Source organism: Orcinus orca, chromosome 5 (assembly GCF_937001465.1).
Source record: "Orcinus orca chromosome 5, mOrcOrc1.1, whole genome shotgun sequence".
Taxonomy (NCBI): Eukaryota; Metazoa; Chordata; class Mammalia; order Artiodactyla; family Delphinidae; genus Orcinus; species Orcinus orca.
In genome coordinates, this window is record NC_064563.1 from 138892783 (window position 1) to 138910441 (window position 17659).

General features: G+C 45.3%; 1 protein-coding gene across 4 annotated transcripts in view; it reads right to left on the minus strand.

Annotated features, from left to right (window-relative positions):
• Positions 1-11918: 11918 nt before the first annotated feature.
• The window catches only part of RUNX1 (RUNX family transcription factor 1), a 243651-nt gene continuing 237910 nt past the window's right edge, over positions 11919-17659 (minus strand). For all 4 annotated transcript variants that reach the window (XM_004264541.4, XM_012539492.3, XM_012539494.3 and 1 more), the window contains one exon: positions 11919-12759. In XM_004264541.4, coding sequence (XP_004264589.1) covers positions 12284-12759 — 476 coding nt within the window. In that variant the 3' untranslated portion in view covers positions 11919-12283. The remainder of the gene's footprint in view (positions 12760-17659) is intronic.

A 17659-nucleotide genomic window follows, 5' to 3' on the forward strand; every position in this document is an offset into this window, starting at 1 on the left:
TAAGAAAAGAAAGTCAGAATTGCCCTTAGATATATTCAACAGTTTAAAAACCAGGATGGAAAGTGAGGATGGGACATGGGAAAAAAATGCCAAAACCTTTGAAGCTGGATTGAATTTTAGGGTGACTTGACTCTCTCAGGCAAATGGATCACAGGCCAAGTAGTTTGCAACAAGATGACCCAGACGCTTTTGAGTTGTTACAAACCCTAGGGCCGAGTTAGGGATGAGCCCTCCATGAGGGCACTAGGCTGTTCATCACGGTAGTTTCTGGAGCCACCCTAGTACCCCCTCTCACGTCCTCATTACTTTGTAGTCCCTGAACACCCTGAAAGACCCTTGGTAACCTGGGAGGGACTAGAGTTTGGGAGAAAAGAAATCACTTTTTCCCCTAGCCACTGCTTCTGCTGGAGGTGACCCAGCAGAAACCATTTATGTATGTGTGTCAATTAGGACTGTTTGTCTGCGGTGACAGGAAACGCCACAGATGAGTGGCTTAAGTGGAGAGAAATATTTAGTGTTCTTGGGTGTAGAGGGATCCAGATGCGGGCAGCCCAGGGCTGGGATGAGGGCTCCACAAAGGCACTGGGCCAGGCTCCTTCTAATGCCGGCTGCCCTTCTTGGGCTGTTGCCCTCTCCCTCTAATCATCACCTCCCCATTCTAGGCAGTAAGGCTGGGGAAGGGATGAAGAAGATATGCATTTAAGGAGATTTTCCAGAAGCTGCCACACCACACCTCCACTTAGATAACATTGGCCATAAATTTGTCACATGGGACACCAAACTGCAAGGGAGCCTGGGAGATGTGGTCTTTCTTCCAGGCAGTCATGTGCCCAAGGGAATCTCTTACTAAGGAAAATAGAGATTGGGGTAAGCAACTAGCAGGTTTTCACTCTCTTAAATTCGTTAATGGAAGGGAGATACAGGTATTTCAGCTCTGTGAATCCTATCGTTTTTGCAGGTTTTAACATGCAGGCCATTCTGTTTGGCAATCAAAATCAAGGCGCACAGAAACTTTGTGAAATTCTCCCTCCATCCTTGGGTGCCAGCTGGTTGGCATAAGAGGAAGATGAGCTAACAGTTAGGACACTGCTGTGGGGCTGCCTGCCTGTGGGCAGTAAGGCCAAAGGAAGAGGAAATCCCTCACTTATCAAAGTAGACCATGAGGACATGCAGAGGAGAGTTCAAGGGTCCCCCTTGTTTTGCAAAGAGTCAGCTCTAGATCATGGAGTACATGTCAGAAAATGGAATACAGCTTTCTTATCAAACCTATGCGTGTGGCTCTCAAACAGCATTCCTAACAAGCAAGGTAGATCAACTTTTTTCATAGCTTCTCTTTCCACCTGGATGGATCCTTCATTGTTGGAAGGAATCTTGAAGAGCATATACAGTCCAGTCTCTCCTTCCCCTGCCCCACCATGAGACTGGGGTCCCTTGACAAACTCAATCTTCCCCAGATTTCCATCTCAGAGAATGGCTACATCATTCTTCTGGTTTCTCAGGCCCAAATCCTTGAAGGTGTCCTCAGATCCTTTCTTTCTCACACACCAGATCTAACCCATCAGCATACCCTGTGGATTCTACTTTGAAAATGGATTCAGAATCCAAACGACCCTTGCTACCTCTACTGTCACATCTCTTACCTACCTGGAGATCCTAGCTGAGCAGGTGAACAGGAGTGGAAACCCAACCCTGCTTCACTCACTGAATCATGTGCTTTGCTCCAAGGCTGTCCATTTGGACAAGGGGCACCCTTTTCGATTTGCACCAAGATGCCCTGTAGACAGGCAACTGCCTCGTATGTTAGCTCACGTCACTCATCTGCTCAAAACCCTCTCACTAAGAAGAAAGTCAAAATCCCACAATAATGGCTGTGTGTGACCTGGTCCTGCTCCCTCTGTGACATCATCTCCTTTTACTTTGGTCACACTGGTCTTCTCAATCGATCTCAGATATACCACGCAAGGTCCTGCCTTGGGGCCTGTGCACTTCCTGTCCCCTTTGCTTAAAGTCCCTAAAATGGCTCACTCCCCCTTTCATCCTTCAAGACATCTAATGTTCCATCTTTGGAGCGCACCATCTTCCTTACCCTCCATAGCTGTACCCCCATCTGCTGTGGGCTGAAAAGATGTGTTCAAGTTTTAACCCCCGGTACTGTACCTGTGAATGTGATCTTATTTGGAAATAGGATCTTTGTAGATGTGGTCAAGATAAGATGAGGTGATACTAGATTAGAGTGGATTTTAATCCAGTGACTGGAGTCCTTATAAGAAGAGGGAACTTTGCACACAGAAACACACAGGGAAGAACGCCTAATGAAAGAGGCAGAGATTCCAGCGCTACATATGCAAGGCAAGGAACACCAAGGATTGGGGTAAGCATCAGGTTCTCCCTCAGAGTCTACAAACGGAGTCAACCTTGCCAACGTCTTGATCTTGGACTTCTGGCTTCCAGAATTGTGAGACTAAATATCTGTTGTTTGAAGCCATCTAGTTTGTGGTACTTCGTTACAGCAATCCCAGGAAATGATTATGCCCTCTGACATACAGTGTATTACTTGTTCATTGGTTTGGGGTCTGCCTCCCCTTTAGGAGGGAAAGGACTCTGTGCTTCACTGCCATAGGATACATTTTTGATGAAGGCAGTTATTCTGTAAGAGAGACACTGCAGCTTTTAACTACCTGCAGAAACCCTCATGTAATCAAGGAAGAAAGTGGTCTCATACAGTTATTTGTAATAACAAATAATCGTACTTTGTATGCGTGTAAGACTTTTCATCCTCAAAGCCCTTTCAAAACATTAATTAATCCTTACAACAGCATCAGTGAAATGGAAATGAGGGAGAATTTAAAGTATGCAAAATTTAATTTCTAATGTTAAAATTTGGCCCACGACTAATACTCCTCCTGCCTGGGCAGTAAACACATTCCATGCCATCTCCTCTCCCTTTGTAAAAGTGAGCTGGGAACTTAGTTCCGTAATATGTCAAGAAGGAGGCACACCTATTCCTGAGAAACCCCCAGGGGTGGGGACAGGTATTTGTGTATCAGAGAGAGGGGTGGATTCAAAGTTCCCTTAGGATGCTGGAATCTAGGATGCTGAGACCCTTCCTAAGGTAAGTCGTGGACACACGGTTTAGAACAAATATGTGGAGAATTCTGTCAGGGCATAAGACAAAGCTCAGCCAATGGTGCCAAACTGAAAAAGAAAAGAAAAGAAAGGAAAGAAAGGAAAGAAAGAGAGAAAGAAAGAAAGAAAGAAAGAAAGAAAGAAAGAAAGAAAGAAAGGAAAGAAAGAAGGAAAGAAAGGAAGAAAGAAAGAAGGAAAGAAAGAAAGAAAGAAGGAAAGAAAGAAAGAAGAAAGGAAGAAAGAAAGGAAGAAAGGAAAGGAAGAAAGAAAGAAAGAGAGAGAAAGAAAGAAAGAAAGAAAAGAAAGGAAAGAAAGAAAGGAAGAAATAGAAAGAAAGAGAGAAAGAAAGGAAGAAAGAAAAAGAAAGAAAGAAAGAAAGAAGGAAAGAAAGGAAGAAAGAAAAAGAAAGAGAAAGAAGGAAGGAAAGAAAGAGAAAGAGAGGAAGAAAGGAAAGGAAGAAAGAAAGAGAGAGAAAGAAAGAAAAGAAAGAAAGGAACAGAAAGAAAGGAAGAAAGAGAAAGAAAGAAAAGGAAAGAAAAAAGGAAGGAAAGAAAGGAAAAAAGAAAAAGAAAGAAAGAAGGAAGGAAAGAAAGAGAAAGAAAGAAAGAAAGAAAGAAAAGAAAAGAAAGAAGGAAAGAAAGGAAGAAAGAAAGAAGGAAAGAAAGAAAGAAGAAAGGAAGAAAGGAAGAAAGAAAGGAAGAAACAGAAAGAAAGAGAGAAAGAAAGGAAGGAAGGAAGAAAGAAAAAAGAAAAAGAAAGAAAGAAAGGAAGAAAGAAAGAGAAAGAAGGAAGGAAAGAAAGAGAAAGAGAGGAAGAAAGGAAAGGAAGAAAGAAAGAGAGAGAAAGAAAGAAAGAAAAGAAAGAAAGAAAGGAACAGAAAGAAAGGAAGAAAGAGAAAGAAAGAAAAGGAAAGAAAGAAGGAAGGAAAGAAAGGAAAAAAGAAAAAGAAAGAAAGAAGGAAGGAAAGAAAGAGAAAGAAAGAAGGAAAGAAAGAAAGAAAGAAGGAAGGAAGGAGAGGGAGGGAGGGAGGGAAGAAGGAAGGAAGGAAGGAAGGAAAAACAAAAGAAAAAGAAAAATTGGTGTGACCTCTTGCGGTCATAGGCCACATTTGGATACTTTGGTGAGGATTTTATCAGCATCCTCTGGTTGCCGGGGAGTGGGGGGAACTTGGCTTTGTCCAAAGTGGGCCCAAAGTGACAGGCAACAAGGAGATGCTTCTAGAGACCTGAACCTTTGGATTCTCTAGGCTGGAGGGGTGAAAGGGGGAGTGCACAAGCACTCAGAAGAAAGGGGAGCTGCCCATCCCCTATGGAGCAAAGAGAGTGCTTCATGCTGGGAGCATCTGGCCCTTGCATCCCACAGGGCTTGCCGCCTGCTGGTAGAGCTGCCCCAGCCAACGGAGGGAGAGCATCATTTTCCATTTCTTAAATGTGGCCTGTGTGTAGGGAGTTCCTTCCAAAGAGTACAGTACAGAAAGGGGGAAGTAAAGGGTGACTTTGCAGAGGAGAATCTGCCAAACACCACTCCCCACCAGCTGATCAAGGTCAATGTCAACAGTCATAAGTCATGTTGATCGTACATACACTTGGTATGATATGGTAAGAATAGCATGGTACCTCTGTGATCGTCTTCCCCAAACCCATAACCCCAGTCAAGTCACAAGAGAAAACAGCAGAAAATTCTGATAGAGGGGCATCCTACGATACACCTGACTAGTACTCTTCAAAAGTATCATGACCCTCCTAAACAAGGGAAGTCTGAGAAAATGTCCCAGCCCAGAGGAGCCTAAGAAACCCTGACAATGAAATGTAATGTTGGACCCTGGAACAGAAAAAGGACATTAGGTGACTCCTAAGAACATCTGAATAAACTATGGACTTCAGTTAATAACGAGGTATCTATATTGGCTCATTCGTTGTTGCAAAGGTACCACCTTAATGTTTAAGATGTTAATAACCCGGGAAATTGTGTGCTGGTGTCAGGAGGTATGCGTAGGGGTCAGGGAGATGGGAACTCCCCATACTGTCTGCTCAGTTTCTCTGTAATCCTAAAACTGTCCTAAAAATCGAATTTATTAATTAAAAATAAATAGATAAATGGAGGGCAGACCCGGGAAGGTGTGGACTCCTGCAGAAGCTTCCCCTCAGAGTTCACGGGGTCTGCCTGACATGCTCGGTCCTGCAGGGAAGGAGACTTTAATCTGGAACCCCTCCCCGGTCTCGAGCGCTGAGCAGGGTTGAACCATTTCCATGGAAGCCCTGTGCGCTCCAAGCCCTGCCCCCCTTTACCAGAAACCCTCCCACAATCATCTCTCCCTTCTGCTTTTCAGACTAGCAAGAAGCAGCATTATTTGAAGAGCCCGGCCACCCTTGAAGGTTTAGACAACTCTTTCGTCATCAAGGAATGTCTAGCGTCTCTCAGAGCTTCAGTACAGAAGAGTGATTAAGAGCAGGGGGTCCCGGGCTGGACTGCTGCTCCTCCAATAGGCGTGGGACCATGTGAATTACTTAACCTCATGGACTCAGTCTCCTTATTTGCAAAATGGAGACAACAACAGGGTCTCTCCCATGGGGCCAGTGTCAGAAGAAGCTAGCCTACGTGGAGCGCTTAAACCAGAGCCCGGTTTGTAGCAGGCACTTGAAACATGTTTGCTGTAATTTTTTTCTTCAGGCCGACACTCCTCTGGAATGCTTTGAGCACTTCTTCAGAAGATCCAAAGTCTCTCTGACACTAAGGTCTGGATTAAACGCCTGCTACAGACAGCAATCTACCTGGCAAGTTTCCGTTTTCTTCTTCCTAGTACAGGGCCCCGACCCTAGAAATCTAATTCAATAAAACCTTCCGAAACAGGTATCTGGAGGTACCTGTCAAAATGTAAAACTGTTTTGAACCAGCAGTTGCTTTTAAATGTACAAAAATTCTAGCACAAGGTGCTAAGATATATACAGAGAACGGTTGTCATAGCAAGATGTCGGGAGCCACCTAGATGTCCAGCAATAAATGAAGGGGTAAATGGATTAGTACAACCATGAAATGCTATGCAGTGCAGTCGTTAAAAAGAATGATGGAGATCTAAGCTGACTGATGTGGAAGGATGCACGCTGTATACATATTAAGTGAAAAATCTATGCAATGATATGTATCACCTGATGCCTTTTTGCTTAGGTGTAGATTAAATACATGGTGTATGTTACGGTTATAGAAAAGAGTCTGGAATGGTGAACATGAAACAGTGACTAGCAACAGCAAGGCAGGGATTGGGCAAAGTGGAAGTCATTTAAACTTGCTATTTGATATTGTTTACATGTTTAATAACGTGTGGTATCACTTCGTGTATTTAACATTTATTGAGCATGTATTATGTGCCAAGAACATTTTAAAGTGTTTGATATGTATTAACTGATTTAAATTTCATAACTTAAAACAGTATCATCTCTATTTTACAGGTGAGAAAAACTAGGTCACTAGTTTAACTTGTTCCCTTGTGTGAGACAGAACTAGAACTCAAACCCTGAGTACATGCTTCCAGCAGCTCCCCTAGGCTCCCTTTCGGAATGTATATAACCCAGTCCTTCCACCCATTTCCTGCCCCTGCTCATTAGCCATTAACTCCTACGTCTGTGATTTCTTTTTTTTTTTAAGGTTTTTTTTTTTTTTTTGATGTGGACCATTTGTAAAGTCTTTATTGAATTTGTTACAATATTGCTTCTGTTTTACGTTTTGTTTTTTTGTCCACAAGGCATGTGGGATCTTAGCTCCCTGACCAGAGACTGAACCCGCACCCCCTACATTGGAAGGCAAAGTCTTAACCACTGGACCGCCAGGGAAGTCCCCGTGATTCCTTTTTTTTTTTTTTTTTTTTTTGCGTTACGCGGGCCTCTCACTGCTGTGGCCTCTCCCGTTGCAGAGCACAGGCTCCAGACGCGCAGGTTCAGCAGCCATGGCTCACGGGACCAGCCGCTCCGTGGCATGTGGGATCTTCCCGGACTGGGGCACGAACCTGCATCCCCTGCGTCGGCAGGCGGACTCTCAACCACTGCGCCACCAGGGAAGCCCCGCGATTTCTTTTGATCGCACTTGCTTAGGTTCCTGACATTCTGTGTGGCCATCCTGTAGGTCACTTCGGACCATGAGGTGGCAACGGCAAGACCTGGGAAGCAGCTTTAGCCCAGTCCTCGGCTGAGAGGTACATTGGGTCACACAGAGCCTTGAGACTGAAGTACTAATACTCCTCTGCACAGGGCTGGTGGTGAGGGAAGCCCTTATAAACAACTTCCCATCACAGGCACCAAATTTACAGAAATGGAGGCGGGTAAGGGTGTCCGGCCTCAGGTTCAACATACACCCTTTCCACCTTGTGTTTGAAAATCCCACTTAATTCCTTTCTTTTGTAAGACAGGCATTTATGCCGTTTATGCATGTTTCGGTGTTCCTTCATACCCACTGCAGCAACCCCAGGAGCCTGGGCTGTGCCTAGGCCGTGGTGCTGTCGGCAGCAGGAGGCCCTGGAGGTAGAGGCACAGACTTCAGCTTGCAGACTATAAACTGCCCGTTGAAGGCGGTTTCCCGTGTGCTGCATGGGGCTTCAGTTGGCTTCCCAGCCCTCCATCTCAGAGAAAGACAAAACCAATGTGATATGGTGTACGTAGTTGCCAAACTGTTTATTTGCCATTCACTAGTTATAATACTGGATTTACACAAGAAACTGTGGTACAAAGAAAGTAAGGCCCCGTGGTTCCTGGGCAGCAGCAGTCCAGCTGCCCTGCACAGGCTGGGCCCGGTGGATGCTCCTGGCAGAGGGGGCAGCCACTGTGACTATGTGCAGTGAGTGGAATCACGCACAGTGGAGCGTCTGCTCTCCTGCGCTATCTAGAAACACCTCGGAGAGGGGCTTCTGGGGTGTCCTCTCACAATGTATCTGGTTTAAAACTCAAGATTGGCAGTTCCCTTGCAGAAAATGTTCACTAGGTTAGTACGAGGGAGAAAGAAACCACACACAAATTTCCAGGATGCTTTCGGAACAGATCCAGTAAGTGCTGCACAAATAGACACGAGGTGGAGCCTAGTCAGGTAGTGTGCATTTCCCATCGTTACTTTTTCAATAGATGTGTTATACTGTCATTTCAATTTGGAAGTTTATTTTTTTCCATTGATTTTTATACATCCAGAATAGCACAAATAACCAACAGGTTTTTTTTTTTTGCACATTCATTTCCCCAGAACAAAAAGTGAACTTCTTAAAAAAAAAAATTAGAACCATGCTATTAGCTCTTTACAAAAGTGAATAAAAAGTAGCTCGTTTTTAAGTCTAAAATAAACAAAGTAGAAAGAAGCGGGTTTTTTTTTTGTCTACAGTATTTAGCAAACATAAGAAATGTCCTTAGAAACACACAAAAAATTGAAAAAAATTATTACAGGTATTAACAATATTTTATAATGAAGCTTAAAATCTATTTACATACATAAATACAATTAACTTTGTTGATGCAACTCTTCTGGAAGGAAAAAAACAATGCCAAATGATCAGCCTTATCCATACTGATCTGGCTAAAGGGTGGGGGAAACTCCAAACAAAGAAACAGACAAACAAAAAGTCCCAAAAGACTGTATACTGTGGGTAAACAAAAAGGCATTTTGTTCAGATGTAAAAAATGTTTTCTGATATCATTGTTAAACCGACTTTTCATGTATAAAAGACCCCAAACATGTCATCCCCCAGAAAACAAAAAAACACCAAAAACAAAAATCACCAGGACAGAATGTCCCAAGGAAACAGGTATTTCAAGACAGAAATCCGCAGTCCTAAATTGCAGTACATTTGAGTGAAACCATTCATTTCCTTTCTAATCAGAGCATTTCTGTTTATCTGCACAGAAACCCTAGGCAGCAGAAAGGCTGTCTGTTAAGTCACTGATTGTAATTTGCCCAGGAAGGCTTCTATTGCTGCATTTGGACCGCAAGCAGATCCAAAATGGTTGGCAATGTCTCCATTCTGCTGGAAGAAACCCATACGCAGGAGAAAGGCTGACTCACTCTGTTCCTTTATGTAAAGGGAGGAAACGTGTTTGGTGTCGGGATGGGTGTGCGTGCTATCTCCTTACACAAAACTGGAGAATGGAGGAGGGAAGAGGTGGGATTTGGAGGAGGGACGGGGAGAGACAAAGAGGGAGATAATTGCGGGGGGCAGAGAGGGAGAAAAATAGAAGTATTTTTAGATAGTGAGAAAAACAAAAATAACTGAAATATGTCTATGTTGAAATGATAAATAAGGGCATGAACGAGCAGTAAAGATGGCTATTTAATCTTTCGTCTCCTGGACCAGTGCTCCCAGATACATCCAGTTATTACTTAATTGGCTTAAGGATCTACTTGATAAAAGGACCACCTTAATTTAACCTGAAGGCAATAGAATGGAATTCCTCAGGGGAAAAATGCATTAAGTATGAGACCTATCTCCAAAACAACTAAGGTTTGACTTTTTTTTTTTTTTTCTGGAAAGATTAAATACTATACATGCTGGTAAGGGTCTGTGAAACTCTGAATGGCCAAACCTGTGGGTCCACGACAAAGTGACAAGCTCTCCTCACACATGGCTTTGAGAGTGAAGATTCAATGTGAGAGATTATCTAATTTCCCTTGTAGGGCATTGGGCTGATTTTGAGTTGGAATATCTTCAGGTACCAGAACTAAACTGAAAAGTATACATTTTTTTCCTTCATTTTTTTTAACCAACATTTTGTCAGGTCAGATAAGGCAACGTGCTGAAAAGAACGTTGATCATGAAAAGAAGGCTGATCATGAAAAGAAAGTTGAATTTGGGGCCAATGGGCTAATGGTCCTTTTCAGAAATAAAAAGTTTTAAATTTACTGACATTTAAGGGTCATTTTGCTGTAAAAATGTAACATAGAATAAAACATGAAAATGTGTCATGGAGGGAGAATTATGCCTAAAATGAAAATAAATATATTCTGAGTTTCTCCAAGATCTGCTTTAGCTCTTTTCTAGATAAGAACGACCTGACTGACAACACAAACTGCTTTACTCTTACCAAAGTGCTACTGCATCTGTGTATAACAAATAATATATATATATATATAAGAAAACTCAAAAACAAGTTGTTTTAAATAAGACCAGCTGTTTTGCTGCCTGCAGCCAAAGATCTTTCTAATTTGAATCCTTAAATTTATAAAATAAAAATCGAACACTGTTCTGAAGTCCTGCTTTCAAATACTCTTCAGAGTTGACCTGAAATCGTTTCAACTAATTTAAGAGGTACATTAAATAACAACCAGATCATTTTTGAGCACACATATGTCAAAATCAGCAGTTAGTATTTATGAGTTGTACAACAACTGCATTCTGACCAAATCCTCCAATAAAAATAGTGCCATAAAATTTACAGTGACATTGGGTATGTTTGGATTGTAGCCATGGGCAGCAGTGACATGAATCTTTCCTGTCATGCTGATGCACGGGTAAAAGTGCACACACCCTACGGGGTAGGGTCTCAGCCTAGTGAGAACAACACAAAGATGGGTGGGCAGTGAGCAGCATGGGACGGGGTCCTGCACAGGTGGGACGATGCTCTCCCATATGACTCCACTGAGGCACACGGAGGGGATTTGGCTTGTTCAGGCCTGCTTCTGGGCCCACCCTATGAAAACTGAGCTGGAGACCTTCAGCTGTCAAAGGCATCCGGTCTAGTCCCTTCCACTCCCAGCCTTGGGGGACAGCCACAAGTTTCGTTCTGCATCAATGAACAGGTACTCTATCAAAGAGGAATATTTTCTTAGAGCTAAAAAAATCTGAACTCTAGATTCAGATGATCTCCTCTCTTGATCTCCAGAATCAAGCAGTTAAGGAACCCCTGAATTCATCCACTCGGTTTCCATGAGGATACCGCTCCTCCACACAGCTTACTTCAGATTCATTCTGTTACAAAGCATGTCTGACATTAACAAGAGGCCATGGAGTGAGAAAACCCCTAGGCAGAAAATAAATCCTTTCCAGAGGTGCAATCATGGCATCTGCGTGAACCCTCTGGAACCAGATTTGACCTTCTCCGTTTGAAGGGAGGGAGTCAGATATGAGACCCTTTGTTGAGCTTGGCAGAAAATTCCATACTTTAGATCTTTGGAGTGACCCTCAGTATCTAAAAAGCCTACTGAAAACATTGCTGCGTTAGCTACCAACTCGTTTGATTAACATTAAAGGGAGTTTAATGTAAACAATATTTAGATAACCAAGTGATCACATTACCCATCCTTTTTTTCCAACTTTCTTCAATGTGATACAATTAACTTTGGCTACTATCAAAAACAAAAACTGTAGTACTTGATATTTTTCTTCTTAATATAAGTACATTTAAATAATAAAAAAAGTATCAACACATTAAGTAAGTGTCTAAACATCAAGATACATAAATATCTAGGGATTCCTTGTGGGAATACAGTAGTTGAAAATGACCCAAAGCTGTAGCCGTTTCTCAAAAAACAACTACAAAAAAAGTCCAAAAAAAAGTTAAATAAAACTTACAGAAAAAGGAATCATATTTCTTTCATTTGTCAATGCAAGAAAGAAGCAAGCTCAAATTTATGTATATATAAAAATAAAAACCACCCCAAATGCAAATACGCATTTTGCAATTTATAAGGTGCTGCAAAAGAAAATTAAAAATATGAATTAGATGCCAAACAGAATGAGTTGCATCTCCCCACCCCACCCCCAAAAAAACCCCGAAAAACCCGAATTCCATACTCTTTGGAATAAACAACTTGGTTAAAAAGTGAAGTCAAGGGTATAAAATCTTTCTTTTATTCACAGCATTGCTAAATCAGAAGCATTCACAGTTTCCCTCTGGGAATCTTTCTGTTTGCCTTACAGCGTGTCCACGGGGTGGTGAAGCGGACACCCTCAAGTTGCATCAGGTTAGAAAAATCTGAGATGGGCCAACGGCAATTGCGAACTGCACGGACTTGAGAAGCACAGGTGGCCCCGAGGCCCCGCCCGGAGCGACATCACCATGGCAGTTGGCAGCGGCGCGCTCCCCAGGGCCGGCGGCCGGGCCCACGCGGGTTTCCCGAGCACACGAGGCCGGAGCCCGAAGGAGGCGCTTCCGGGACGACGCCCGGCCGCACGGAGAGCGCGTGCGCAGCCTCAGTAGGGTCGCCACACGGCCTCCTCGAGGCGCGCAGCAGGCGCCATGTTGGTTGGGGAGTTGCTGTGGCTGCCCTCGGCCTCCACCACGTCGTTCTGGTTCGGGAGGCTGGGGTTGAGCAGCGCTGAGCCGGTGGAGGCGTTGGTGCAGGGCGGCAGAATGCGCGGCGGCGACCGCTCACCGCCCACCATGGAGAACTGGTAGGAGCCGGCTGACGCGCCGTAGTACAGGTGGTAGGACGGCGAGCTGGCCTGGAACGGGCCGCCCTGCGCCTGCGACGAGCCAGGGTAGGGCGGCGGCAGGTACGTGTGGTAGCGCGTGGCCGAGCTCATGGCCGACATGCCGATGCCGATGCCCGACGTGACGGGTGTCGGGGAGTAGGTGAAGGCGCCGGGGTAGTGCATGCGGGGGTCGGAGATGGAGGGCAGCGCGGAAAACTGGCGCGGGTCGCCGAAGGCTGTTAGGTCGGGCGCGGCTGCAGGGAGGGAGAGAAAAATATCGTGAGACAGGGGTTCAAGGAGGCCACGCCCCTTCCCCCGCCGGCCCGCTCGCGGGAGGATTACCCAGAACGTTGCTGCCCAGACAGCTGATACGATGATGATGGTAATATACTATCTCATGCAACGTAATACGGTATATGATATAACACTTGCTTAATATAACCGTATTTCTGTAACTCTGGGGTTGGCAAACCCACCTGCCAGATCCACCAGCTACCAATTTTTGTAAGCCCACAGGCTAACAATGAGTTTCACTTTTCTAAATGGTTGAAAAAGAAAAAAAAAACAATCAAAAGATGATGTCCTGACATGAAAATGATACGGAATTTAAATTTCAGTAACACTAGAACTATTAATATAATGGGTGCATTAATAGATTAATATTAATAGAATATACGTAATACGGTATTGTCATAACAATATTAATATGTAATAACATTTTAATACGTTATAATACGTTTAAAACTGCTGTTTCGGTAGGCCCGGAATAGTTAAAAATTGGCCGTTTCCTATGGTTGAAGCTGATGCACGCCATCGTAGTGACTGGGAGTGGGTGTCCGTGAACCGTCACATCACTCTTTCTCTCCCATATCTACCTTCAGACTAGTTCCACAGTTTTAGAAACAGTACAGCGTCGGTTTCACGTGCTTTTCTCTAAGATGCGTCACCGGTTTGTTAAGAGGAGTGGCTGCAGGACCTTGACTTATCTGCTCCGTTTTTGTACATGTTGAAATTCCACCAGAAATGGCAGAGCTTTGTCTATACAACTCATTTGGTTAGGATGATGCATTTACCATTTCGCGGACTGGCTTTGGCTGTCCTTTGTGGCATCTCTTTGCATTTTCCTTAACCGCAGGCTGCCCTTGGGAACCACTCGTGGGTTTGGGTGCTAGGATGGTTTCCTGTGTCCTGTAGATCAGTTTCCCAACAGTGGCATTACTGACATTTGGGGCCAGCTTTGTTGGGGTGATGTGGGTCTGGGATGGGTGTTTGGCAGCATCCTTGGCCTCTGCCCAGCAGATGTCAGTAATGAGCCCCACTCCCCCCATTGTGACAGCCAACAATGTCTCCCGACCTTTCAAATGTCCTGGGGGTAGGGATGAGGGGGGCAAAAGTCCCCCGCCCCCGCTGAGAACCACCACTGTGCATGTAGGATGGTGTCCTGGGGTAGTTTCTGTTCCTCAGAATTATGCGTTAAATGACCAGACCGTAGTCTTTACGTCAGCAAACCCAAAAGACAGCAACAAAACAGAGCAGAGGCAAGAACTGAATGTTTTAAAATTTATCAGTTCTCAAATGAACATATGAAATAACTCCAAGCCCAAGATGGCATGTGGCCTGTGTCCTTTTGTGTTCAGGCCCACAGAGAAACCTGACTGAGCCAAAAGCTTGCTCTGAAAGGAAAGCCATCGGGTGGGTTCATCTGCTTTTGGACGGCATGGGCTGTTGATCAGCTTCCTCATATTTCAAGCCTGTTATTCCAGCAGGGAGAGCTAGTGTTCTCGTTCTCGCGCGCTCTCTCTCTCTTTCTCTCTCCCCCTCCCCTTCCCTCCCTCCAAGTGAACTCCTGTAAATTTGGGGTGCCTCTGGTGAGGGGATATACTCTTCATCAGAGAGGTAATTATAGAAACAACAGAAGTCCGCAGCAAATCCCTCCACTGACGAGGAAACCAGGAGTCTGACTTTGAAATAAACACTCCTGTTAACCTTTTCAACGCGAGTCAGACGTGTGGGCAGGGAAAAAGTTGCAAACTGACACTGGTTCTAGGGCAGCCCTTCCACGGACACTCTCTAGCTCGTCCTGAAGCCAGGCCGCACCTCATTCCACAGGGTTTGTCCCTGCCCTCTGGGGCCTTCTGTGAGCAAGCCCTGTGTCACTTGTTTGTGTTCACACAGAGAGCTGTGACATACTTGAGAGTTAACAGGAAGCTTTACTCCATTTTTCCAGTGAGATTTCTATAGTCCAGGGAGCAGCATTAGGCAAATACAGTCCATTTGTTGTCATCTGATGCAATACTCTGGACACAAATAAATGACTCCACCCATTATTCCTCTTGCTTCATTTGCCATGAGACAAAAAGGTGAATCCACTGGAAAATGAATGAAAGGTCACCCTGTTTCATGACTGTGTCTGGACATGCTCTGCCAGTCTGTTCCAACTGCTGTGTGGTAACCTGGTGATGACAGCAAGTTACTGGAATCCCAAGTGAGCCCGTGATTTGTCACGGACATAAGTAATGGAATGATGTTATGGTCTCAGCTGTCAGGAGAAAATAGTTCTTTCACTTGTGGGCAGAATATCTGGAAGATCTTAGATGTTGCCTGTGATTCTTCTTCTGGCCACATAGTACCAGTGTCACACTACAGACGACCATCCGTTTGGCCAAATTGTCCTTTACACACACATTGTGATAACAAAACAACTTCGGCCCACTAGGTGGGCTCAGAGTCAAGTGACCTATTAAAATATTTGTTTTCATTTCTATGTCCGGTCTGACACCCGCTACCAAGCACGCCCCACCAGTGACGCACGGTTCACCCCCCCGGCCTTAGCTCATTTGTCCTTTTGGCTGGGCTTGTGCCCCCTTATTCGGTAGCAGTGTGGGCAGAGGTGGGGACCCCTGATATTCACAGGGAGCTTTTAAACAGTAGGAAATCTGGGGATTAGGCGGCGCAGGTATTTTAGTTGGAAATGTTGCCCCACCGATGGAGCTGAATATTTGCCATGACAGCTCAAGTCTTCATTCTGCAGCTTGTTGTGGATGAAAGCGGCCCTGCTCTGGGCCCCTCCCACTGCCCCCGAAGGATTAAACAGCCTGAGCAGATAATGGCTGCCTTAAAAGGATCTCGCATGACTCAGATTAATGCATGCTGTCTGTCGCCCAGGTTGGCAGCTAAACATTATTTTAAAAAAAAGAAAAGAAAACCTCCAGATGACAACTCTTTTCAGACAAGGTGTGGAGTCTGTCTGCAAAGGTAAGAGACAGACACAGAGCACAGGTCTCTCCGGCCAGAGGAAGCCCAGGTGGCGCTGGGGGTGGGGAGAGGGGCAGAGCACAGAGCTGAGCTGGGGGGCGGGATTCAAGGAAAGCAGGCTCTCAAAGCAGCCACTTTTCTTTTAAGTATCCCAGACCCCTCCTGCCCACAGGTAGATGACAACACTTTTCAGGCCTGGGCTCCAGGCTCGATTTCTCAGAGGGAGACCTGCCAAGGTGGAGAGCAGTCTCCCATGCTATGCTCTGCCACCGGTGAAAGCTCCTCTGGCATTCTCCTGGGTCCACCGTCCAAGACAGCGCAGGGTCATGCTTGGGTGCTGAAATGGGATGCGGTTTTTATCTCCTTCATACCCTCATGCCATAAAACGCCCTTCCATTGCTCCTTGGCTAACTGAAGTCCAGGCTATTCAGAAGTGTAACTGTGAGACGGGATTGGGGAGGGCACGTGTTACTCATTCCTATAAAAAAAGAAGTCACCCTTCCATCTGCACTGGTCAGCCAGAACAGCTGGCCCCTAGGGTTCTTGGACTCGAAGGTGCCGATGATCTTGGGTGCTGACCAAGTCAAAAGACTTATGAAATAAATTCCAAGGGACAGACCCACAGCAGGGACATTTCCAAGAAAAACAGTAATTGCTTCAGATGTAGACCACAGCCAGTGGGCAGAGCAGTGCCAACAAGAAGAAGAAACAATGAAAGATGACAAGTGCCTTTGGAAGCAGACCAGTCCTGAGGGGACAGAGCTTCTGCAACAACAACAAGCTGAATGGACTTCATAATTCCTACGCTAGTCCCTTAACTCCTTAGCCCGGCAGGTGCCATGAAATTCTTGGCAACAGTGGCTGAAAATAATGTGGAAACTGGGCAACGAAGTTGGCTTTCCTATTCCACTACCTCGCCCAAGAAGACAGTTCTGAACTGTGGGGCAGTGTGGCCCTCAGGACATTTGGCAACGTCTGGTGATTTTTGGTTGCCATGACTGGGGGTGCTGCTGGCATCTAGAGGCCAGAGACACTGATGAAGGCCCTGCAGTGCACAGGACTGCCCCCCCACAGTGAACAATCATCTGGCCGCAGGTGTCAGCACTGCTGCTGCTGAGAAGCTGAGAGGGATTCTGTGAAGCTCTGAGAAGAAGCTGAAGCATCTGGGGAAATCTCAAATAATCACAATCGTCCACAAAACACAACATTACACCACACGTAAAATGGCAGACGCAATGCCTTTGCCCCTTTGCCTGCCCCTAATCTGCTATAATCTGATTCCAGGAGCTGAAAAGCAAAAACAGCCGCCCTTCCACAGAAGTGTGTTCTCAGGCTTCCTACTGCTGAAGTCCTCTGAAGTATTTTCACAGTCTGGTCCAGCTCCAATTTCAAAGCCCCAAACAGGGAGTCGCTTCTTTTTGCTTTCAACAAAGGAATTTTTCTCTGTAACTCTGATTTCCCTGCCCACAAGCAAAGGTGAGTGCCAAGCCCAAAGGTCTCATAGGTTAAATGACTAGGTTTAATGAGCACGTATTAACAACAATCATGCCAGCCATGACACCTGAGCTTTCCAGTCTGTTCCTCAAACCTGATATAAGCGGCTCTTAGTTGAGAGTGTCCCGTTGGGGTAGATGTGTGTCCCACTCCATGTGTGCCCCAGTGCGCTGTTCACGTGGCCTGTGAAAGCTCGCCACCGCAAGATGGATCAGTCCCATCTGAGGCCCAGAAGCTGACTACTTTGGCCTTTTCTGTCACTGACCCTTCAGCTGCCACCCGTGCCTGCCGAATGTGAGCACCCCCAAACGCCCAAGGAATCCACTTTCTCCAAGCCACTTCTCCCTTCACATCTGTACGTAATCTCTGCCTCTGAGTGTCAAGGAAAATCAGCGTGTGGGCGGG